This window comes from Dermochelys coriacea, chromosome 7, assembly GCF_009764565.3.
Source record: "Dermochelys coriacea isolate rDerCor1 chromosome 7, rDerCor1.pri.v4, whole genome shotgun sequence".
NCBI classification, from domain to species: Eukaryota; Metazoa; Chordata; order Testudines; family Dermochelyidae; genus Dermochelys; species Dermochelys coriacea.
In genome coordinates, this window is record NC_050074.1 from 127,011,277 (window position 1) to 127,035,598 (window position 24,322).

Consider the following 24,322-nt stretch of genomic DNA (forward strand, 5'->3'; position numbering starts at 1 on the left):
TCCTAGTTACACACCCTGGAGTCACTCTACATAACACCTCTGCCCCTTGGGTGTTTACATCCTTTACATACTGGGACAGATTTCAGAGTAGCAGCCATGTTAGTCTGTATCCGCAAAAAGAACAGGAGTACTTGTGGCACCTTAGAGACTAACAAATTTATTAGAGCATAAGCTTTCGTAGGCTACAACCTACTTCATTGGATGCATAGAATGGAACATATAGTAAGAAGATATATATATATATATATATAAATATATACATATATATATATACAGAGAAATTGGAAGTTCCTATACAAACTGTAAGAAGCCAATTCATTAAGATGAGCTATTATCAACAGGAGAAAAAAACGTTTGTAGTGATACAGTGTCTCTATCTCAGACAGGCTGAATGTTAATCTCTTCCTCGAGCCCCCACCATTTTTATGCTTTTCCCTCCAGTTTACCGGTAACCTGATGTGACAAAGCGGGACTGTTCTTAATGTTTCCTCTGAATATTGTGGGGGTGCCTTAGTTTCCCCTAGGCAATTCTTAAGTATCTAGGTGGTGGGATAAGGGTGTATGATTGTTGCAGAGCCCTAAAGGACAGGTGTGTGCAGGGGTCTGGACACAGAAAATGGCCGACACCCTGTTTCCTGGCCACTGATGGCCTGGCCCTTCCCCCTGCAAGGTGAGAGCTAAAGGGTTGGAGAACAAAGGCATCCGGTGACCTCCTGGCCCGGGAAAGGGACAAAGCCCAGAGGAGGAGGGGCTGGAGCGGGAGGAAGGTTGGGGCTGGCTGGGGACATGGAGTGAAGTGCAGACGTGGTAGTCTTGCTCACTGCCCCCCAAAATGGACCCAGCTGTGGGGTCCTGTTCTCTGCACCTACAAGCTCTGTGTTAGACCATGTTCCTGTCATCTAATAAACCTTTTGTGTTACTGGCTGGCTGAGAGTCCCGTCTGACTGCGGAGTTGGGGGGCAGGACCCTCTGGCTTCCCCAGGACCCCATCTGGGCGGACTGGCTGTGAGAAGCGCACAGAGGGGCAGAGGATGCTGAATGCTCCGAGGTCAGACCCAGGGAGGGGAATCCGGGGGAGCTGTGTGTCCTGCAGACAGGCTGCTCACAGAGAGGAGGCTCCCCCAGAGTCCTGCCTGGCTTCGTAGGGAGCAGCTCCAATGGTCCATTACCCGGGGACCCCGTGACACCTGGTACCCAGAACTGAATGCAGATGCCCAGGCACTGCGGCTTGGAGAGAGACACCCTCCTTCCCCACCCCCCACCCCGCTCTGGCCTATGAGGCCCTCCATGCACGAATGGAATTGTGCTGGCTTTCTGCTGTCATAGCACATGGTAAACACATGCCTAAGTCACTGCTCATTAATCCCCCACTTGTGTCTTTCCTGTTACTCCAGTTTCTCTCTCTAGGGTGGAGGAGAAGCAATGTTGCCAACTCTTGTCTTGGTGTATTTCTTACAGCCCCAGCTCCGGGAATCTTGGCTTTCAAGAATCCATTTCCTTAAAAATCTCATGAGTTTTAAGCCACTCCCATGCTTTTGGGGCCTGACTTGGGTTGTGTGAATGCCCGCAGTAGGCGATGCTGAGAAGACACTCTTGTGGCACTGTCTGGGGAAATGCTTTGAAGGACCCAGTGCCCTGTGCAAGGGGAAGGTGCAGTCCCAGGTCCCCACAGGCTGTGGGTGGGGCTCAGTTCCCCTTCTTTAGCCATGTTTCCTAAGCCCCCTCCCTCAGTTCCATTGCAGGCAGTGTTGGGGGTGCGGGGGGAGGGCTCCAGCACACCTGACTGCCTCTGGCTCAGGTGCGGGGCTGGACTCCAGGCTCTCAGAGATCTGCCTTTGACAGCAGCTAGCTTTGTGGGGGGAATTAGCATTGCCAGGTTTGTTATTATAAGACTTAGGGTGTTTGTGCAAGTCCGTCAGCACCTGATCTTCTCCGGCCTTATTTGGAGTTTCCTGTCACAGCCGAGAGCTCCTGTAGGCATGAGTTAGAACTAGCTAGGCCAGGTGTGAACCTGACTCTCATCCCACTAAGCCAGGAGAGTGAGCTCAGCAGTGCCCCAGGGCACCAAGCCAGCATGGCTGAGCAGGACCAGTTTACAGAAATCCATCCAGCCCTGCAGGGACCCTGCAGCTGGGGTGAAAAGGAATCAGCTCTGAGCTCCCCATCACACCCCTTACCAATACCCTCTCGCCCCAGGATGAAAGATTCACAGATTCCAAGGCCAGAAGGGACCATTGTGATCACCCAGTCTGACCTCCAGGGTAAGACAGGCCGGAGACCATCCCCAGCTGAGCCACCACGCCCCTTGGTACATTGTTCCAGTAGTTACTTACTCTCTCACTGTTAAAAATGCATGCCTTATTTCCCATCTGAATTTGTCTGGCTTCAACTGCCAGCCCTTGGATCATGTGAGAACTTTCTCTGCTAGACTGAAGAGCCCATTGTTAAATATTGAATGATGACAACTGGTCAATTGCTGACCTGTTCCCTTGGGAAACCCATTGACTTGTTGCATAGGCTGGTCTATTCCCTAGATGGCAGTTTTGCCATTACTTTTCACAATTACATTTCCCCTGTTCAGATAGACATTTTGCTAGCAAACCAGAATTCCACTGTTAAAAATCTGTACGGAGTTGTCTGACAACCATCCTGCGTAAGTTTTCCTCTTTAGAACCTATGGGGCTAGCTTTCATAAGAACGGCCACGTTGGGTCAGACCAATGGTCCATCTAGCCAAGTATCCTGTCTTCTGACAGCAGCCAATCCCAGGTACTTCAGAGGGAATGAACAGAACAGGGCAATTTATTGAGTGATCCAGGCCCTGTCATCGAGCCCCAGATGCTGGCAGTGAGAGGTTTAGCCCACTCAGAGCATGGGATTGCATCCCTGCCTATCCCGGCTAATAGCCACCGATGGACCTGTCCTCCATGAACTTATCATGAACTTAGTTCTTTTCTGAACCCACACTTATACTTTTGGCCTTCTCAACATCCCCTGGTAATGAGTTCCACAGGTTGACTATGCCTCATGTGAAGAAGTACTTCCTTTTGTTTGTTTAAAACATGCTGCCTATTAATTTCAGTGGATGACCCTGGTTCTTGTGCTAAAACTAAGGGGTAAACAGCACTTCCTTATTCACTTTCTCCACACTGACAGGTTTCAGAGTAGCAGCCGTCTTAGTCTGTATTCACAAAAAGAAAAGGAGTATTTGTGGCACCCTTGAGACTAACAAATTTATTTGAGCGTAAGCTTTTGTGAGCTACAGCTCACTTCACAAAAGCTTATGCTCAAATAAATTTGTTAGTCTCTAAGTTGCCACAAGTACTCCTTTTCTTTTTTCTCCACACTATTCATGATTTTATAGACCCCTATCATATCTCCCCTTACTCGTTTCTTTTCTAACAGTCCAAGTCTTTTTAATCTCTCCTCCTATGGAAGTTGTTCCAGACCCTTTATTTTTATTGCACTTTTCTGAACCTTTTCCGATTCTAATATAGCTTTTTTGAGATGGGGCAACACCAGATTGAAGGTGTGGATGTACCATGGATTTCTATTGTGGCATTATGACATTAGCTTTCCCTTTCCTGATAGTTCCTAACATTCTGTTATCTTTTTTGACTGTTGATATACATTGAGCTCTAAGATCTCTTATTTGAGAGGTAACAGCTAATTTAGACCCCCTCATTGCATATGTATAGTTGGGATGTTTTCCATTGCATTTATCAACACTGAATTTCATCAGCCATTTTGTTGCCCAGTCACCCAGTTTTGTGAGATCCCCTTGTAACTCTTCACAGTCTGCTTTGGACTTAACTATCTTGAGTAATTTTTTATTGTCTGTAAACTTTGCCACCTCACTGTTTACCTATTTTTCCAGATCATTTATGAATATGTTAAACAGCACTGGTCCCAGTAAGATCCACTGTGAAAACTGACCATTTATTCCTACCCTTTGTGTCCTGTCTTTTAGCCAGTTACTGATCTATGCAAGGCCCTTTCCCTCTTGTCCCATGACGGCTTACTTTGCTTATGAGCCTTTGGTGAGGGATCCTGTCAAAGACTTTCTGAAAGTCCAAGTACACGAAATCCACTGGGTCTCCCTTCTCCACATGCTTGTTGACCCCCTCGAAAAATTGTAGTAGATTGGTGAGGTCGGATTTCCCTTTATAAAAACCAGGTTGACTCTTCCCCAAAGTATTTTGTCCATCTATGTGTATCTGACAATTCTGTTTTTACTATATCTTTAAACACAGGCCTAGTTTGACTTCTATATTTGTGGTGGGGGTGGCTCCAGTCAGGCCAATGGAGCCGCGTGAAGGGGTGGGGGACAAATTCTGTGCTTGCCCTCAGGGCGCCATTTCAGATTTCGGAGGAGGGGAGCACAATTTTAACTGTGATTCCAGGGGCTACTTATGCAACTGAAAACTCCAGTGTTCTTGCAGATAACTTAGAAATTATCTGACAGGAGCATTGTATCTAGTTCCTATATCAAGAAAGAAAATTAAATAAATATTAGACCCAGTCAGCTCTAATACTAACATGTTCTGACATCTTGTGACAAGTCACTTATGGGACACTGGTTAGGTTTAAAATTGTAATATATATTCTTACTCAGATAATCTTATGAAAGTCAGAAGGGACCATTGTGATCACCTAATCTGACCCCCTGCATATTGCAGGCCACAGAACCTCCCCTATCCACTCCTGTAATAGACCCATAACTCTGGCTGTTACATTGAAGTCCTCAAATCATGCTTTAAAGACTTCAAGTTACAGAGAATTCACCATTTTCATTAGTTTAAACCTGCAAGTGTCCCCTTGCCCCATGCTGCAGCGGAAGGCAAAAAATCCCCAGGGTGTCTGCCAATCTGGGCCAGGGGAAAATTCTTTCCCAACCCCAAATATGGTGATCAGCTACATCCTGAGTACCCAGCAAGACCCACCAGGCAGATACCTAGGAAAGAATTGTCTGTAGTAACTCAGAGCCCTCCCTATCTCGTGTCCCATGTCCAGCCCTTGGGAATTTTTGCTACAGGTAGTCACCGATGGGCCACACTCCATTGTAGGCAGTCCTGTCAGATCATGCCCTCCATTAACTTATCAAGCTCAGTTTTGAAGTCATTTAGATTTTCTGTCCCCACTGCTCCCCTTGGAAGGCTGCTCCAGAACGTCACTCCTCTGATGGTTACAAACCTTGACCTAATTTCAAGCCTAAACTTGTTGACGGCCAGTTTATAGCCATTTGTTCTGGGGTCCACATTGGTGCTTAACTTAAATAACTTATCTCCCTCCCTCATATTTATCCCTCTGATGTATTTAGAGACAGCAATATCTCCCCTCTGCCTTCATTTGTTTAGGCTAAACAAAACAAGGTCTTTGAGTCTCCTCTCATAAGACAGGTTTTCCATTCCTCAGATCATCCTAGTAGCCCTTCTCTGCACCATTTCCAGTTTGAATTCATCTTTCTTAAATATGGGAGACCAGAACTGCACACAATACTCCAGATGAGGCCTCACCAGTGCCTTGTATAATGGTACTAACACTTCCCTGTCTCTACTGGAAATACCTTGCCAGATACATTCTAGGACTGCATTAGTTTTTTTCACAGCAGCATCACATTGACGGCTCATAGTCATCCTGTGATCAACCAATACCCCCAGCTCTTTCTCCTTCATTGTCACTTCCAACTGATAAATCCCCAGCTTATAGCAAAAATTCTTGTTGTTATGACCTTGCTTTTTGCACTATTAAATATCATCCCATTTCTATTACTCCAGGTAGAAGTCATCCAGATCTTCTGGTATGATATTCTGGTCCTCCTCCATATTGGCAATACCTCCCAACCTTGTGTCACCTGCAAATTTTATTAGCACTGAAGTTAGGCTTATTGGCCTGTAATTGCCAGGATCACCTCCAGAGCCTTTTTAAAATAATGACGTCACATTAGCTATCCTCCAGTCATCTGATACAGAAGCTGATTTAAATGATAGGATACAAATCAGTTAGTAGTTCTGTGATTTCATATTTGAATTCCTTCAGAACTCTTGGATGAATAGCATCTGTTCCTGGTGACTTATTACTGTTTAGTTTATCAGTTTGTTCCAAAACCTTCTCTATTGACACTTCAATGTGGGACAGTTCCTCAGATTTGTCACCTAAAAAGAATGGCTCAGGTGTGGGAATTTCCCTCACATCCTCTGCAGTGAAGACTGATGCAAAGAATTAATTTAGCTTCTCCGCAAAAGCTTTGTCTGTCTTGAGTGCTCCTTTGGCACTTTGATTGTCCAGTGGCCCCACCGGTTGTTTGGCAGGTTCATTCACTATGTGGCAAAATGTCTTATTTACTGCACACTGATCAAACCCTAATCTGAAGACAATTATTTATTTCTCCATGATGCTGAGCACTACAGAATCATAGAACAGGAAGGGACCTCGAGAGGAGATCTAGTCCAGTCCCCTGCACTCAAGGCAGGACTAAGTATTATCTAGACCATCCCTGACAATTGTTTGTCCAACCCGCTCTTAAAAATCTCCAATGATGGAGATTCTACAACCTCCCTAGGCAATTTATTCCAGTGCTTAACCACTCTTACAGTTAGGAAGTTTTTCCTAATGTCCAACCTAAACCGTCATTGCTGTAATTTAAGCCCATTGCTTCTTGTCCTATCCTCAGGGGTTAACAAGAACAATTTACCACCCTTTTCCTTGTAACAACCTTTTATGTACTTGAAAATTGTTATGTCCCCTCTCAGTCTTCTCTTCTCCAGACTAAACAAACCCAATTTTTTCCAATCTTCCCTCATAGGTCACATTTTCTAGACCTTTAATCATTTTTGTTGCTCTTCTCTGAACTTTCTCCAATTTGTCCACATCTTTCCTGAAACGTGGTGCCTAGAACTGGACACAGTACTCCAGTTGAGGCCTAATTAGTGCGGAGTAGAGCTGAGGAATTACTTCTCGTGTCTTGCTTACAATACTCCTGCTAATACATCCCAGAATTAGGTTTGCTTTTTGCAACAGTGTTACACTGTTGACTCATATTTAGCTTGTAATCCACTATGACCCCCAGATCCCTTTCCACACTTCCCATTTTGTATGTGTGCAACTGATTGTTCCTTCCTAAGTGGAGTATGTTGCATTTGTTCTTTTTGAATTTCATCCTATTTACTTCAGACCATTTCTTCAGTTTGTCCAGATCATTTTGAATTTTAATCATATCTTCCAAAGCACTTGCAACCCCTCCCAGATTGGTATCATATACAAACTATATACGTGTACTCTCTATGCCAGTGGTTCTCAAAATTTTCTTTTCGCAGACCACTTGATAATTGCTGAGGGTCTTGGCAGACCACTTAATTTTTCCAAATGTTGTTTGCACCAGTAGCTAACTATTCCAAAGCACTTTGGATAAAAGAACTATATAAAAAAAAATCTTAACTTTTTTTGTTCTACAAATAAAAGCACACAACTCATATTTTAATATCAGTAGTCTTACCTTTCTAATGCAATGGATGTGACCTCTCTCCCCAACCACAGCAACCCCACAGCTGGGGCTGGGAAGCAGGGGGGGTCTCTCCCTCATCACAGCAGCCACAGCTCTGAGGCTGGGAAGGAGGCCATCTCTTTCCTGGCAGCCGCAGCCCTGGAGCTGGGGAAAGTCACCTCTTTCTCTGGCTGCCACAGCCCTGCCCATCCAAGATTCACCCCACCAATTTTTCTCACCCCACTGCCCCCTCCCACTTGCCCCAATTCCCCTCAAGGCCACCACCTCACCTTACATGTGTGTCTTCTCCAGGGTCCAGGCATCTAATTAGTGGAGACACACAGACATGGCTCCACTAATTAGGTGGGTGGCCCTTCATTTTCTCATGCAACTGCCCAAGCACGCAACTTACAGGGAACTATCCGTGGACTGCCTGAATGGAGCTTGCGGACCACTGGTGGTGCACGGACCACAGTTTGAAAACCTCTGCTCCATCAATGATTTAGATAATGGCATAAAGATATTGAACAGAACCAGATCCAGAACTGATCCCTGTGGGACCCCACTTGTTATGCCCTTCCACCATAACTGTGAACCACTGATAACTACTCTCTGGGAATGATTTTCCAACCAGTTATACAGCCACCTTATAGTAGCTCCATCTAAGTTGTATTTCCCTAGTTTGTTTATGAGAATGTCATGTGAGACAGTATCAAAAGCCTTACTAAAGTCAAGATATACCACATCTACATCTTCCCCCTATCCACAAGGCTTGTTACACTGTAAGAAAGCTATCAGGTTGGTTTGACATGATTTGTTCTTGACAAATCCATGCTGACTGGTATTTATCATCTTATCTTCTAGGTTTTTGCAAATTGATTGCTTAATTATTTGCTCCATTATCTTTCTGGGTACAGAAGTTAAGCTGACTGGTCTGTAATTCCCTGGGTTGCCCTTATTTCCCTTTTTATAGATGGGCACTATATTTGCCCTTTTCCAGTCTTCTGGAATGTCTCCCGTTTTCCATGACTTTTCGGAGATAATTGCTAATGGCTCAGATATCTCCTTGAGTATTCTAGGATGCATTTCATCAGAACCTGGTGATTTGAAAACCTCCAACTTGTCTAAGTAATTTTTTACTTGTTCTTTCCCTATTTTAGACTCTGATCCTACATTTTCTCTGGTTTCAGAGTAGCAGCCGTGTTAGTCTGTATTCGCAAAAAGAAAAGGAGTACTTGTGGCACCTTAGAGACTAACAAATTTATTAGAGCATAAGCTTTCGTGAGCTACAGCTCACTTCATCGGATGCATCTAATAAATTTGTTAGTCTCTAAGGTGCCACAAGTACTCCTTTTCTTTTTACATTTTCTCTGGCATTCACTATGTTAGACGTCCAATCACCATCAACCTTCTTGGTGAAAACCGAAGCAAATAAGTCATTAAGCACCTCTGCCATTTCCACATTTTCTGTTATTGTCTTTCTCCCCCTCATTGAGTAGTGGGCCTACCCTGTCCTTGGTCTTCCTCTTGCTTCTAATGTATTTGTAGAATGTTTTCTTGTTTCCTTTTATGTCCCTAGCTAGTTTGATCTCATTTTATGCCTGGGCTTTTCTAATTTTGTCCCTACATACTTGTGTTATTTGTTTATATTCATCATTTGTAATTTGACCGGGTTTCCACTTTTTGTGGGACCCTTTTTTGAGTTTTAGATCATTGAAGATCTCCTAGTTAAGCCAGAGTGGTCTCTTGCCATACTTCCTATCTTTCCTACACAGTGGAACAGTTTGCTCTTGTGCCCTTAATAATGTCTCTTTGAAAAACTGCCAACTGTCTTCAATTGTTTTTCCCCTTAAAAATGCTTCCCATGGGATTTTACCTACCAACTCCCCAAGTTTGCTAAAGACTTCCTTCTTGAAATTCATTGTGTTTATTGTGCTGTTCTCCCTCCTACCATTCCTTAGCATCATGAATTCTACTATTTCATGATCACCAAAGTTGCCTTCCACTTTCAAACTCTCAACCAGTTCCTCCCTATTTGTCAAAATCAAATCTAGAACAGCCTCTCCCCTAATAGCCTTCTCTGTCTTCTGAAATAAAAAATTGTCTCCAATACATTCCAAGAACTTGTTGGAGAATCTGTGCCCTGCTGGGTTATTTTCCCAGCCGATGTCTGGGTGTTGAAGTCCCCCCTCACCACCAACTCCTGTGCTTTGAATGATTTTGTTAGTTGTTTAAAAAAAAAAAAGCCTCACCCACCTCTTCTTCCTGGTTAGGTGGTCTGTAGCAGACCCCGACCGTGACATCACCCTTGTTTTTTTTTTTTTTTTTAACCCCTTTTATCCTTACCCAGAGCCTCTCAACAAGTCTGTCTCCTATTTCCATCTCAACCTCAGTCCAGGTGTATACGTTTTTAATACCAAAGGCAACACCTCCTCCCTTTTTTCCCTGGCTGTCCTTCCTAAGCAAGCTGTACCCTTCTATACCAATATTCCAATCATGTGTATTAGCCTTCCAAGTCTCCGTCATGCCAACTATGTCATAGTTGTGTTTATTTTCTAGCATTTTGAGTTCTTCCTGCTTATTCCCCATACTTCTTGCATTAGTATACAGATATTTCCCCCCCCCCACCCACTTCTGTCTTGTCTCTCCTTTATCCCTGCTATAACAGCCCATGCTCCCCTCAGATTCTGACCCTTCTCCCAGGTCTCCATGTTTTTTTACTTACCTGTGGGCTTTGGTCACCTGCCCCCATCAAACCTAGTTTAAAGCCCTCCTCACTAGGTTAGCCAGTCTGTAGGCATATATGTTCTTCCTCTTCCTTGATGGGGTCAGTCTCTGTCTGCTTAGCATCCTTCTTCCTGGAACAGCATCCCGTGGTCAAGGAAACTGAAGCCCTCCTGGTGATACCATCCTTGCAACCAGGCATTCACCTCCAGGATGCATCTATCTCTGCCTGGGCCCCTATCCTTGCCTGAAGAGACCACCACCTATGCTCCCAACTCCCTCACCCTTACTCCCAGAGCCCTGTAGTCACTTCTGATCTGCTGAGGGTCAAATCTCGTAGTATCATTAGTGCCCACATGGATGAATAGCATGGGGTAGCAATCAGGGGGACGGATGATCCTCGACAATCCCTCCATAACTCCATGCTCCATGCTTTGAGCAGGGGGTTGGACTAGATGACCTTCTGGGGTCCCTTCCAACCCTGATATTCTATGATTCTATGATTCATAACGTCTTAGATACAGGCCCCTGGCAGGCAGCATACCTCCCAGGATGCCATGTCAGGGCGACAGATGGGTGCCTCCGTCCCCCTCGGAAGAGAGGCTCCAATCACCCCACCCTACTTTTCCTCTTGGGAATGATGGCTGTGATCCTCCCAGCCTTGGGGGTACATGGCTTCTCCTCCTCCACCTTTGGGGGGATTCCTCATCACTCGTTGCCAGGGCAGCATATCGGTTTTCCATCACCATGGTGGGTGGGTTGGGAGTCGGGATGGGGCACAGCCTGCTGCCGGAAGTCACCAGCAGCCAGTGTCCTCCCTGTGACAGAGCCATATCCTCCTCTCCCGGTAGTGTGCACAGTCCTCCGTAGCTGGATAGCGTCCTCAGCCATGGAAGCCTCCATATGAAAACTGTCAATGAATTCCTTGTGGGCATGGATGCTCCTCAGTCTAGCCACCTCCTCCTGTAGCTCTCCCACCTGCTTCCTTTCACCAGCAGGCACCTTACACACTGGATGGTCCCCCCAGCCTGGCTTTCTGAGAGTGGGAAATGCAGAGCCCAGCCTCTGCAAATCCACACCAGGATCTGGGTAGAGACATCCATGGTTAGGTTCTCTGTCTGGATACAAAAAGAAAAGGAGTATTTGTGGCACCTTAGAAACTAAAATTTATTTGAGCATAAGCTTTCGTGAGCTACAGCTCACTTCATCGGATGCATCCGATGAAGTGAGCTGTAGCTCACGAAAGCTTACGCTCAAATAAATTTGTTAGTCTAAGGTGCCACAAGTACTCCTTTTCTTTTTGCGAATACAGACTAACATGGCTGCTACTCTGAAACCTGTCTGGACACAGGTGCAGGTGGAGGAGACAGGAGCAGTGTTGGCATTGGTGATGCAGCCGTTCCTAAGCATAAAAATAATGTTATGACTCCCTCCTACAAAATCCCTCTCTCTAGCTTCCCTTGGTCGCTTAGGCTCTGGCTTTTAAGGCCTTCCCTCCTAGGTCAGCCCTACCCCCTCATTAATCACACAGGGGGAGGATGATCACAAGGCTGATCAAGGGAACAATGGCTCAGACTGTCCCCAAACACACAATCCCAATTGACCCTGTAACTGAAATAACCTGAAAGAAAAAAACCAATAGCCAAACAAACTCACTCACCCCAAAGTTAGTACTCACACTATAGTATCTGAATACTTCAGATATTAATGAATTTATTTTCACAACATCCCTGTGAGGTATGAATAGGGATAGCCTCTGTTTGTCAGAAGCTGGGAACGGGCAACAGGGTGTGACGAAGCGGGACTGTTCTCAATGTTTCCTCTGAATATTGTGGGGGTGCCTCAGTTTCCCCTATGCAGTTCTTAAGTATCTAGGGGGTGGGATAAGGGTGTATGATCGTTGCAGAGCTCTAGAGGGCAGGTGTGTGCAGGGATCTGGACACAGAGAATGGCCAACACCCTGTTTCCTCAAAAAGAAAAGGAGTACCCGTGGCACCTTAGAGACTAACAAATTTATTAGAGCATAAGCTTTCGTGAGCTGAAGTGAGCTGTAGCTCACGAAAGCTTATGCTCTAATAAATTTGTTAGTCTCTAAGGTGCCACGGGTACTCCTTTTCTTTTTGCGAATACAGACTAACATGGCTGCTACTCTGAACCCTGTTTCCTGGCAACTGATGGCCTGGCCCTTCCCCCCTGCAAGGTGAGAGCTAAAGGGCTGGAGAACAAAGGAATCCAGTGACCTCCTGGCCCGGGAAAGGGACAAAGCCCAGAGGAGGAGGGGCTGGAGAGAGTTTCAGTTTGGGGCTGGCTGGGGAGATGGAGTGAAGTGCAGATGTGTTTGTCTGGCTCACTGCCCCCCAAAATGGACTCAGCTGAGGGGTCCTGTTCTCTGCACTTACAAGCTCTGTGTTAGACCATGTTCCTGTCATCTAATAAACCTTCTGTTTTATTGGCTGGCTGAGAGTCCCGTCTGACTGCGGAGTTGGGGGGCAGGACCCTCTGGCTTCCCCAGGACCCCGCCTGGGCGGACTGGCTGTGGGAAGCGCACAGAGGGCAGGGGATGCTGAATGCTCCGAGGTTAGACCCAGGAAGCTGTGTGTCCTGCAGACAGGCTGCTCCCAGAGAGGAGATTTCCCCAGAGTCCTGGCTGGCGTCATGGGGAGCAGCTCCAGAGCATCGCCCGGGGACTCCATGACACAGGGGATGGATCCCTTGGTGATTCCCTGTTCTGTTCATTCCCTCTGGGGCACCTGGCATTGGCCACTGTCAGAAGAGAGGACACTGGGCTAGATGGACCTTTGGGCTGACCCAGCCTGGCCGTTCTGATGCTCTTATGTTATGTTCTTGTGCTGGTTTCTCCTTCTCTTCTCTCTCATAGTGATGCTGCCTTTCCTGGCCTGCAAGCTGCTGGAGTTCCAGGCACCCTCTCCTGCTCCAGCCGTTGGGTTGTGCAATGCTCCAGTTGCAGCGGGGTGCTTGGCCTGGATGGAACAGGCTGCAGCCTTCATCAGCCTCGCTCCTGCTTTCCTCCAGGGCATTGGCCCCAAGACTCTCCCCATCTGCTGGACCCTCTGCCAATGTGCTGGAGGGCTGCGGAGAACCGGGACCATCCTTCCTTGGCTGGTCATCAGGGTAGACAAATCGTGGTTCTTTGTGGTCACAAATTCATCACAGCTCCAATTCAGAACAAGCACCTCAGTGGGCCCAGTTCTTCCAACTGTACCCTAAGGACTGGGCCTTCCAGTAAATGGACAGGACCCTGGTCCATGGATCAGAAATAAGGCCCTGAGCCAGTTTAAAACCAGGCTATTTATGCAAAAATCCTGTGTGTGTGCGTGCGTGCGTGCACGCACACACCCTGGAGAAGCCTGTTTGAACCAGTACATGCATCTCTGTCCAGGGGACTGGCTTCATAGGGTTGCTAAGGGAGGAAGTACAGTATGAGAGAAGGCACGTACAATGCCACAATAGCATGTACCCGATTGCACATTTAAAAATATAATGGACCCCAAAGGCATCAATGCTAATCCTAGAAGGTTTAATGTCCTTAAATTAAAGTTTCTCTCACTTACATAAGGTCTGTTCAGGATATTACAGCATATTATCTCTCTGTCACAGTCTGTACAGGACAGACCCATTCAAATAATCCATTGGAACAAGCTAAAATTGTGAATAGATGTTAATAGACATTAGATACCATAGATGCTAAGTACTTCCTCCAGGGAGTCATCTTGTGTGTGGCAATGTGGGCTAGCTGCCTTGCCTCCAGGGACCCCTGCAGGGCATTGTGGGATATGTGCAATAAGCCACAGGCTCTGCCATGCCTGTTGGGAGAGCTGTGTGGATGCAGTGCACCATCTCACATTGCACCAGTTCATTCACCCCCCAGTGCAAGAGGCAATGGACTGTCGCCATATCTCAGAGGCCAATTTGTGAAGGTTTGGGGCTGAGAGAGCAGGGAGTAAATTCCAGAAACCCCTCTGAAGTGAACAGAGAAAGGCAGAGGGAGCAGCGTGTGGAAAGGCCAGGACTAAACCCTGTGACCAAGGCCTGACTGGTCTTGAAAGCATGTGTCCTGGTCTCACTAGCATTACTGGCCCTCGCAAGTCACAAGGAATCAGATCTTAAAATGATCAGTTATTGGTGTTCTGGTAGCTCCCAGACGTGCCATGTGCTACCTACATGTAGTGGGAGACAGGTTGTGAATTCTTGGCAGAGAATGACACAACAAGCAACATATGAAGAGGGAAGGAGAGGGATAAACCAGACAGCCAATGCACACAGTTTGAAATAAACAGCCCTGGAGCTTTGCCATAAGCTCCCTGCCGAACAGTCTGGGTTTGGACAGCTCTAACAGATCCAAATTAGCCAATGAGGCACACTGCACAGAAACTCCAGATCAGAACCTGATGGTCCCAGGAGCAATCCTTAGAAATCAGAGACCTCCACCAAGTGGAGCGGCCAAAGATTTGTGCAGTTCCTGCCTAATGCTCTGTAAGTCCCTCACCTCAGCTTCTGGCTCCTAATAAAAAAAAAAAAAGCAGCAGTTGTTACGCTGTCAGATTCCATTGGCCCAGCACTGCTCCTACAGGCAGCCTGCATTTCCAGATGGTGAAAAGGAAGCAGAGCCTCCCTCTGAAACCCTACGCCCTGCGCTGACAATGGACTTACAGAGAGAGGTCCACAGCAAAGGGGTGTAGCCCTTCTGCCAGGAGGTGTTGGCAACAAAAAGGGAAAACAAACAAACAATACTACCCTGGGCACCTTCCCCACTCACCAGCACCGAGTCCAGAGATCTGAAACAAAGAGAACCTTACTGGGGGGTGAGGGTGGGGAGGCGGGCAGGAGACACACAAGGTGGGAGCAGAACAGCAGAGTGAATTGGGGAAAACCTGTAATTAACAAAGTGCGTGTGTTAAGACTCCCCCATGCCCTGGGTACCTTAACAATAGTCCCAACCTCAGTCCTCCTCCAGCATTTATGAGTGGCGGATGTCTTCTACCACTTCCCTCCTCCACTGCTCCCCAGTCATAGTTTATTGTCCTGAATCACAGAAGTTCACGGTTGGAAGGGACCTCAGGAGGTATCTAGTCCACCCGTGCTCAAAGCAGGACCAACCCCAACTAAATCATCCCAGCCAGGGCTTTGTCACGCCTGACCTTGAAAACCTCTAAGGAAGGAGATTCCACCACCTCCCTAGGTAACGCATTCCAGTGTTTCACCACCCTCCTAGTGAAAGTTTTTCCTAATCTCCAACCTAAACCTCCCCCACTGCAACTTGACACCATTACTCCTCATTCTGTCATCTGCTACCACTGAGAACAGTCTAAATCCATCCTCTTTGGAACCCCCTTTCAGGTAGTTGAAAGCAGCTATCAAATCCCCCCTCATTCTTCTCTTCTGCAGACTAAACTATCCCAGTTCCCTCAGCCTCTCCTCATAAGTCATGTGTTCCAGTCCCCTAATCATTTTTGTTGCCCTCCGCTGGACACTTTCCAATTTGTCCACATCCTTCTTGTAGTGTGGGGCCCAAAACTGGACACAATACTCCAGATGAGGCCTCACCAACGTCGAATAGAGGGGAATGATCACGTCCCTCCATCTGCTGGCAATGCTCCTACTTATACAGCCCAAAATGCCATTGGCCTTCTTGGCAACAAGGGCACACTGTTGACTCATATCCAGCTTCTTGTCCACCAAAACCCCTAGGTCCTTTTCTGCAGAACTGCTGCCTAGCCATTCGGTCCCTAGTCTGTGGCGGTGCATGGGATTCTTCCGTCCTAAGTGCAGGACTCTGCACTTGTCCTTGTTGATCATCAGATTTCTTTTGGCCCAATCCTCTAATGCCAAGGATTCTCCCAGGCCCATGCTGCTCATGGGACTCTACCCCATGACTCATCTGAAACAACTTCAGCTTTAATTACTGGCTGAGAAGGGCTGCACGCAGCCCACCACACACTGTGGTTTTATCTTCAAACACACCATCACTCTGCAGTGCAACATTCACCACACCTATTCTGCCCTAGCAGCTACAGCCAAGCCACATCCACTTCTCTAAAACAAATCAGTTTAACTTAAAACCAGCACATTACAACACCTGCCCCTTCGTTCCACCTCTCCCCTTTGCCACCAGCGTTTCCAATCTCCCTTACCCAACTGGGCCTGACTGCAGCCATGGTCAGGGTGACTCCAGGAACCTTTGGGTCAGTGTTTTGTCCCTTCTTTTCCCAAAAGGGTCAATGCTATTGGATTGCCCCAAATGCAAAGCTTAGAGGCAGTTAATCAACGTGGCCCAAACGGTCACGTGAAGGAAATGCAAATGAGGCCAGCCCGTTCAGCCTCTTCCCCCCTGCTCTCCAATGGGCAAGCAGAGAGCACCTTTCCCTAGGAGTCCCTGGCCACCTGGAGTTCTGAAGGAGCTCTGAGCAGCTCTTCCCTCCAGTCACCAACAGTTGTCAATAGCAAGCTCCATTCTCTGTAAGGCCACAAGGCTTACAGAAAAAAGATCAGACCAAAGAAATACGTTTTCCATGCAACACACCATTGGCCAGTGGAACTTGCTGCTACATGAGACCATTGAGGTTAAGAGCTTTGGAGGATTAAAAAAAGGATTTTATAGTTCGAGAGATCCAGAAGTTATAGTAAAAGAATTGGGGCAAGCAATCCAGTCATTCACAGGCAAGAACCAACCTATCTGGGCTCATGAGGAAGTTTTCCCTGCAGGCAGAAGAACCCATGCTTGCCTACCCCTGCATGTCAGTGCAAGAAGTACCTAGGATTGGTCCCTTATTGCTCTGATCCAATACAGCAATTCCTATGTTCCCATGGCAAACAGAGCCAGCCGTCTTCCCGGCACTGCATGCAGAACCAAGAAGGCAGCAGGAAGGTATTTAGGGCCCAGAGTATCAGTGAAGTTAAGATGCAAGAGACTTGTTCACCAAGGAGGCTCTGACCCAAAAGCCACTCAAGCCTTTCCATTTATTTCCGTGGGTTTTGGATCAGCCCTATGTCCATGTCTGTGCCAGCACAGGAGACAGCCCCAGAGGTGATGTGTTACATACATTGGCTCAGCCAAAGGCCAGCAACTAGCTCATCTCCCCATGGGCAAGAAGCTGCAGCCCACCCACCCCGGAGCATTGTAGAACACTGCAATTGCCCTATGGGCTGTAGCTCCAGTCCTCTCCAGCATTAGCCTGCATGAAGCCAAGAGCCCCCAAAACGCCACCCACTGCTCTTATTCACACCCTCTCCATATCACCCATGCTCTTTGCTGACCTTCCTGGTGCAGGTGAACTGTCCTCAGAGCACCTGTATTTCAGCCACACCTCACCCTACAGAGACATTCACGCAGAGCAGCTGGCGGAAGGTCAGTCTTGTAGCCCAGACAAATCTCCTGCAGCCTCTCCCACGCCTGAGCATGATCCACACCAGCTGCTGAGCAACAGGTCATGGGCTGGAAACAAATAACCCATCCCTCAGCTGGAAATAAATAACCTATCCCCACCCCTGTTACCAGGGTCCCTCTCACCTTCTCAGAGGGCAGCCAAGGCTCCCACTCCTCCTTGACTAGCAGGCAGAGGCCCTTCCCATACACCTACTCCTTTCTCCCTCAATTGCAGCCAGGAATCTCCTCCCTTTACTCCCCAAATCTGCAGGAACCCAGCCCCTGCCTAGAGCTCTGGAATGATTCCATATTGAGGGCCATACCTTGACAGAGCTTCTCTGCATACATCCCATTGACCACTGGCTGGTCCCACTTCTCCCAATAGGGATCAGCAGCCAGACCAGTCTCCCTTCCTTTGCTGTCACTCAGATCCCCCTTTCTCCGCTTTCCCTCCCAGCCACTGCCGTTTTCCCATTGCACCTCATTCGCCACCACCCTGCCCATTTCTCAACTCTCTGGCTGCTGGCTAACAGCCCTGCCTGACCACCAGCCTGCCACATTCTCTCCCGCCTCTCCCCCAGCTCCAAGCAGGGAGCTTTCAGCAGAGTTAGTTACATCTCCCCAACGTGCAAGATGAGAGCTCCATCCGCAGCCTATAGAACTGCATAACACTTGCTGGAGAGCTACTGAAAGGCCCCAAGCCAGACCCCAGGAGCTGGGCTTTACAACAGTAACAAGGGACATGACAATAAAGCAGAATTATTTATTGGAGGCGCCAAGAGTAGGAACAATCACAAACCTACGAACTCCCCTCCCGGGCAATCCTTCCTGCCAGCTGGCAACAGGGCAGTCGGTGTCAGGTGTGCATCTGTATGTGCGTGCTGCTAGACAGCGGCTAAGCTTACACTTCCCCCAGCCAGAAACCAGCCAATAGCCCTTGGTACTCCAGGCAATGGCAAGTACCTTTCCTGAGCACCTTAGCTTTGACTTGCCAGTGGTCGGTCATGGTATTTGTTCTCCCCAGAGAGACAAAGCTTTAGGTTCAAGGAGATTTGGTAGGGGGAAGAGCAGGAACACAGCTCCTAAGTGGAAGTGCAAGGGCAGGTAACCTGGGATGTAGCTTACAGGATGACATCACTCGAGGGTTCTGGAGACAGGGGAAGGCTGTGCTGTCTGAGCAGAGCTGCAGCAGCCCCAGGAAAGAGAAGGCCTTGCTAGAACCCAAGGGCTTTCCTGCTCCCCGTCTCCCGCACAAACCAAACCAAAGGGAGACACCGAGAGGCAGAGGCAGGGAGGGGAGATTACGTGCGCCCAGAGCAGGGCCAAGCTCTGACTCACTTCCCAGCCCGGCGCTCCTCCTGGCGCTTGGTGAGGATGTATTTGAAAAACTCATACACAGACCAAGCAATGGCTGTGGAGGGCATCTGGTAAATGACCCGGGCCTGGACCCCACGGAAGTAGGCGGTCACACCGCCCACTCGGTACACCGTCCTGAAGGCATTGGCCATGCCTGTGATATGTCCACTGATGTTGGAGTTCAAGGCCAGGGACTCCTGGGTGTTGAGCAGCGTTTTGCAAACGTCCAATGGCGTGGTAGCAGCAGCGGCCACAGCACCCGCGCAGGCCCCTGAGACCACATGGGAGCCAGGGTTATACTGTCTTTGAGGGTTGAGCTGCTCCTGCAGAAATTCGTAAGTCATGAAGTGGATGGCTTGGAAGGGGACGTTCATGGTGAGCTGGGTGGTGTAGCTGCGGTAGAAGGCCCCAGCCCCTTCGTTGCGCCATACGGCCCGCACACAGTCTGTCACCCGCTGGTATGGTGAGTTGTACATCTGCATCCTCTGCTTGACCACTTGGGACAGATGGCAGTAGCAAGCAGTCAACGACAGCGTCCAGTGGCCAAACCACCGAGGGGATAACGAGAGAGAGAGAGAGAAAGGATGAGTATAGTGCTAGGGAGCTCCCTGGCTTCTATTCTCACTGGCTTCAGAGACCACTGACAACTAAGACCAGAAAAAGCCTGGCTCAAGATCTGTAACTCCCAGCATCCCCACACCCAGCCAGGAATCTAGCTAGAGCAGGGGTTCTCAAACTGGGGGTCAGGACCCCTCAGGGGGTTGCAAGGTTATTACATGGGGGAGTCGTGAGCTGTCAACCTCCACGCCAACCCCACTTTGCCTCCAGCATTTATAATGGTGTTAAATATATTAAAAAAAAAAAAAAAAGTGTTTTTAATTGATAAGGGGGGTCGCACGCAGAGGCTTGCTATGTGAAAGCAGTCACCAGTAAAAAAAGTTTGAGAACCACTGAGCTAGAACTGCTCTTTGCAGGGTACCAGCTACCTCACCATATTGGTACCCGGCTGCACGCCCAAGGGCTGCTACACCTCGTTTCAGTCAGCATTTGCACACTGAGCTCAGCACCAAGCATCTAGATCTTCCCTTGGAGAGACCAATCCCTCCTGCTGTTGTTACAGACCTATGAGGCAGTCAGAGAACATCATTCCATCTCTCAGATGGATCTCAGCATCTGGGCAGATCCCTGCATTTCTACAACATCTTCCATCCCAGAATATCCCCACGTAATTCAGCCAGCAGACACATGTGCTCATCTACAGCCACAGCCCAGATTACTTCCAAGTGGAAAACAGTAGCTGTTCAAGAACCTAACTCCAGCTCTACACAGCAGAGCAGAAACAACTCTCTGACTGCGATTGCAGGGAGATTCAGGAGACAGAACACAAATAACTGAGCTGAAATTTGGGCGGGACACCAGGCCTAACACCCCAGGTCCTGCAGAAAGAGCCAGAGCACACCTTAGCGTGGGGCATATGGGTCAGCCTCACCACAGGGAGGGAACGTCATCTACAAAATGCCAAAAGCACCTGCATGTTCTTGGGGAGTAACATCCAAGCAATGGGCAAGCTCAGCTCTTTGCCAGTGCACTCAGACTCAAGAGGCATTTGGCTGCAAGCATGTATCTTGCGAAGGCTCTCCTAGAACACGCTGCAAAGGGGATGCAGGACCTTGAGGGAAGGCCGCTTCCACAGAGCAGCATCTCCCAGCACTCACACCCTCTCCCTAACTGACAGCCTCAGCACAGGTGGGCCCAGGTGAGAACTGCACTCACCACAGCCCAGATCGCTGGTAATCTGAATTCAGATTCACTAGCTAGAGCTGCTGCTTTCTCTGCTGATCCTCATGACAAGTCCCTTGGGGGAAAGGGCTGGCTCCCTCACTCTCTGCCACTAGATTCCCCAGGCTGAGGCTGGCTCCTTTTTTTAAGACAGGAACCTTCTGGCTAATCCAACTCCCTCAATGGATACCACTGAGCTATCCAGGCCTGGGCCCTAGGCAGGGGATGTTGCTCTCTGCAGGACTCTCCCTAGATAGAGCAGAATGAGAAGAGCGCCCCCTGGTGCCACAGACAGGAGCACAGCACAGAGATGAATTCAGCTCCCACACAGAGGAAGCACCACACACCCTCACCCCCGCCTATGGGGCCTCCCCTGCAGAGGGGATGGGGTCATCATTACCTTCCACAGGGTTCATAGCTGCATCATGGAGCAATGTTGCTACACACCCCGCTGCACCTGTAAAACAAGAACTGACACATGTGAGGGGAGGAGAGGGCGAGAGACCCGGGGCTCCACTGAGCCCCAGAGCCCCTCGCCAGAGAAGAGGGAGACACCCACTGCCAGGACTCCACTACCAGAAAGGAGAAGATTGGTAAATTCCTAATGCAGCCACCACATCCTGCCCAAAAGGAGGGCCAGATGCCAGCAACCCCCAGCTTCAGAACCCACAAATTGAGGGGAAGTGCAATAATCTGCCAGGTCCTTATGGAGACGACTAGGCCTCACTTAATCCCAGCACCTACTAGAGAGAAGACGCAAACAGACTCACAGGGACCCCATAGGACCATGCCTCACCATGTCCCAGAGTGAGAAACCACTCCATAGTCAAGATCCCACTGAATCCCAGTATCCACCAGGGTAAAATACACCCTCCAATGCAGGTCCAACAAGTCTCAAATCTGTTCAAGCACAGCAACGTGGGGAGCCAGAGGAAGTCAAAGGCACCACTGGGAATGAGGCACGGGAACTCTGAGGGCTGCATCCTGAACCCTGCTCCACTCTACCTACCCACAAAGCTGCAGTCAATCCCAGCTCAGAGACGAGGGGGAGTCCTGCAGGCAGCTCCCATCCACAGGTGTTGCTGTGAGCAAGGGGCAGGTGTTGGCCAGCTCCCAGCCCCACTAACCTGTTCCTCAAAGTCAGATACCTGGGAACATCTCAGACAGGTCTATGAATAGGTTCAAGCATGAGTACAGCACTTCCCCTTGCCCAGCACTGGGATTGGTAGGGAAGGGTGATGTGGAACCAGAGCACTGCACAGATGGGCTGCTAGCTAATGACTGGAGAGAGGACATTGCTTAGGACATCTGCTCCATCTTGAGCAGGCGAGCCTGAGTGCAGCATGTCTAATGCTTTAAGCCCACCGCACTAAGTATCAGCCTCGGCCACTGCTACCAGTTGTGTCTCCCTGTCCATTGGCCACCATCACCGAGGACACCTTGCCCTGGGCTGGGTGAGGAAATTGGTGGCATTACAGTACCTTGGAGAGCCACACAGCAAGCCCAGGCCCCTATGCCTGACTTCCCAAAGAACTGGCTCACGCACACCCTGCTCCCCTCCCATTAGCTGGGGCACATTTGTTTTCTCCATTGCTGCATCTGGCCCCCATGTATAGGTCTAAACAGTAGCAAGGCACCTCTAGTGCCACTCATGCTCTCCCCTTGATGCCCACAGCCCTTGCCTGCTCTACCGCCCGTGCAGAGGAGTGGACACAGAGGTCCAGCAGAGCTGGTGCAGAGCTATGCAGGTGCAGGTCAGGGCACAGTGTTTGGGAGATGGCACCTATGCAGGGGGAGAGAAACAGCTCTGACAACCAGTCTGAGCTCTACTGAGTCATCCTGAGGGAGCACAAGAGACCTGGCTTCTGGGGATACCTCTGCCCTTGACTTTACCACCCTAGCCAGCAGAGCGGCCCTCAGCTGCTCTAGCCCCTCGGGGTTGGTGGTGCAGGGAAGCGGTGCAGGAAGGATCAATACCATTGGCCACATGGCTATTGCCCCCAGCATGGATAACATCACTCAATGTCTTTTTTAACTTTTCATAGCAGGCGAAATACAAAGCGTGGGCAGGGCCGGCCCCAGTGGCCGTGATGTTCATGCCCCGCATTGGCCTCCAGAAACCCTCTGTCTGGACGATCCGCCACAGGGCCTCGAGCACGTTCCGATAGCGGGCAGCAGGCTCCGGCTGCAAACTCTGCATCCGCGTCTGAAAGCGCAGCAAGAGAGGGGTGTTACGTGCACGGCACAACTCTGTGGACAGCCCAGCCCTGGCCCGCAGCTCTCCCCACGCCGCTCGGGGGCGGGCTGGAGAGCCCAGGCAGCAGCGCCAGGCGGGACGCCGGGCCAGGCAGCAGGGGCCTGGCCCGGGCCAGCCTCAGGCGGGAGGCGCTGCCCAGCGGGCCCTGCCCAGCCAGCCCCATGCCCGGGGCAGCCCCCGCTCGCGGCGCGGCCCCTCACCTTGACGCAGTCGATGGGGTACATCACGCAGTGCTCCAGCACCCCCGCCACGGCCCCGGCCAGCATGTGGGTGGAGACGGCGGCGCCCTGCGGCAGCGCCTCGTAGTCAGGGTCGGAGCCGGGCTCCGGCCTCCGCGCCGCCTCGGAGCCCCCGGGCCCGGGCGCGGGCGCGGCCTCCGCCCCGCCCCGCCGCGCCCAGCCGTGGCCCCCGGCCAGCAGCAGCAGGATGCGGCCCGGCTGCGGCCCGCCCCCGGGGCCCGCCCCTGCCCCCGCGCCCGCCCCTAGCTCCATGGTGCCGCCCGGGGCCTCCGATCCAGCTCCCGGAGCCGCCGTATCAGCTACGGGCCGCGTCCAGCCGGAGGCTCCCGCTCAGCCTGCCACGCCTCCTCAGGGCCTATTGGCCGGCTGCACTTTCCGCCCCGCCCGTCAGCGGCCTCTATTGGCCAGACTCGCCGGCTGCCCGCCTATCGACAACTTCTATTGGTTAGGCGCGCACTAGGCCCCATACATGCCCAGTTCCCATTGGGCAGCCGCTCCCTCCGACACACGCATCCACAACGCCTACTGGCCAGCCGTGCCTTCAGCCCCGCCCATCCGCAGAGCCTATTGGCCAACTGATCCTTTTCACCTGTCCATCTGAAGAGCCGATCGGGCAGGCGATCTTTGACCTTTTGTACTCTTCAAGCTTTACTGGTTCCTCCTTTCCCTCCAAACCGCCCTTATTACGGCAGAGGAGCACCTATTGGGTTTTTCGGCTGCCACTCAGAATCGCGAGTCTTGATTGGCTCTTGCTTCGAGGGCCAACGCAACTGTTATTGGTTTGAAAGCCCCTGATTGGTTCTTTCATGAGGGTGACGCTCGGGGAGGAAGCGGGATAAGCGTTAGCTGGTACCGCGATTGGCTAAGAAAACCTAAAATTGAGCGCGTATCTTCAGATGACCCCGCCCAAAGGGGCAGAATCACACTGCGGCCCCTGTGATTGGACAGCGCTCCCGTGACATTCGCCAATGAGAGGGAGCTACAGATCTGAGACTCGGTGACTGATTGGCCGCGATCGTGACGTAAGAGGAAATGTTGGGCTCTGCCCGCTGGGGCAGCTCGGGGTCTCTTTCATTCTGATTGGCTGCTCTCGCTGTGGGG

General features: G+C 49.9%; 1 protein-coding gene across 2 annotated transcripts; it reads right to left on the minus strand.

Moving 5' to 3' along the window:
* Window positions 1–18,339: 18,339 nt before the first annotated feature.
* Window positions 18,340–23,488, minus strand: SLC25A28 (solute carrier family 25 member 28). 2 transcript variants are annotated; one of them, XM_038411697.2, is made up of 4 exons: window positions 23,183–23,488; window positions 22,703–22,931; window positions 21,126–21,182; window positions 18,340–19,442 (listed from the first exon to the last, which is right to left on the minus strand). In XM_038411697.2, exons 1-4 carry the CDS (start codon window positions 23,471–23,473, stop codon window positions 18,925–18,927), a joined length of 1,095 nt encoding a protein of 364 aa, XP_038267625.2. In that variant the 5' UTR covers window positions 23,474–23,488; the 3' UTR covers window positions 18,340–18,924. The 2 variants fall into 2 exon arrangements, with proteins under 2 accessions (XP_038267625.2, XP_038267624.1); XM_038411696.2 differs by lacking the exon at window positions 23,183–23,488 and having other exon boundaries at window positions 22,762–22,898.
* Window positions 23,489–24,322: the final 834 nt, after the last annotated feature.

Bases quoted from the DNA above. Each gene is read 5' to 3' on its own strand.
- SLC25A28 (XM_038411697.2), bottom strand. From the start codon at position 23,473: ATGGAGCTAGGGGCGGGCGCGGGGGCAGGGGCGGGCCCCGGGGGCGGG. The intron at 22,932-23,182 runs GTGAGGGGCCGC...CTGCGCTTTCAG, and splicing joins ACCCCATCGACTGCGTCAAG to ACGCGGATGCAGAGTTTGCA. The intron at 19,443-21,125 runs GTAATGATGACC...ATCTGTCCCAAG, and splicing joins AGCTATGAACCCTGTGGAAG to TGGTCAAGCAGAGGATGCAG.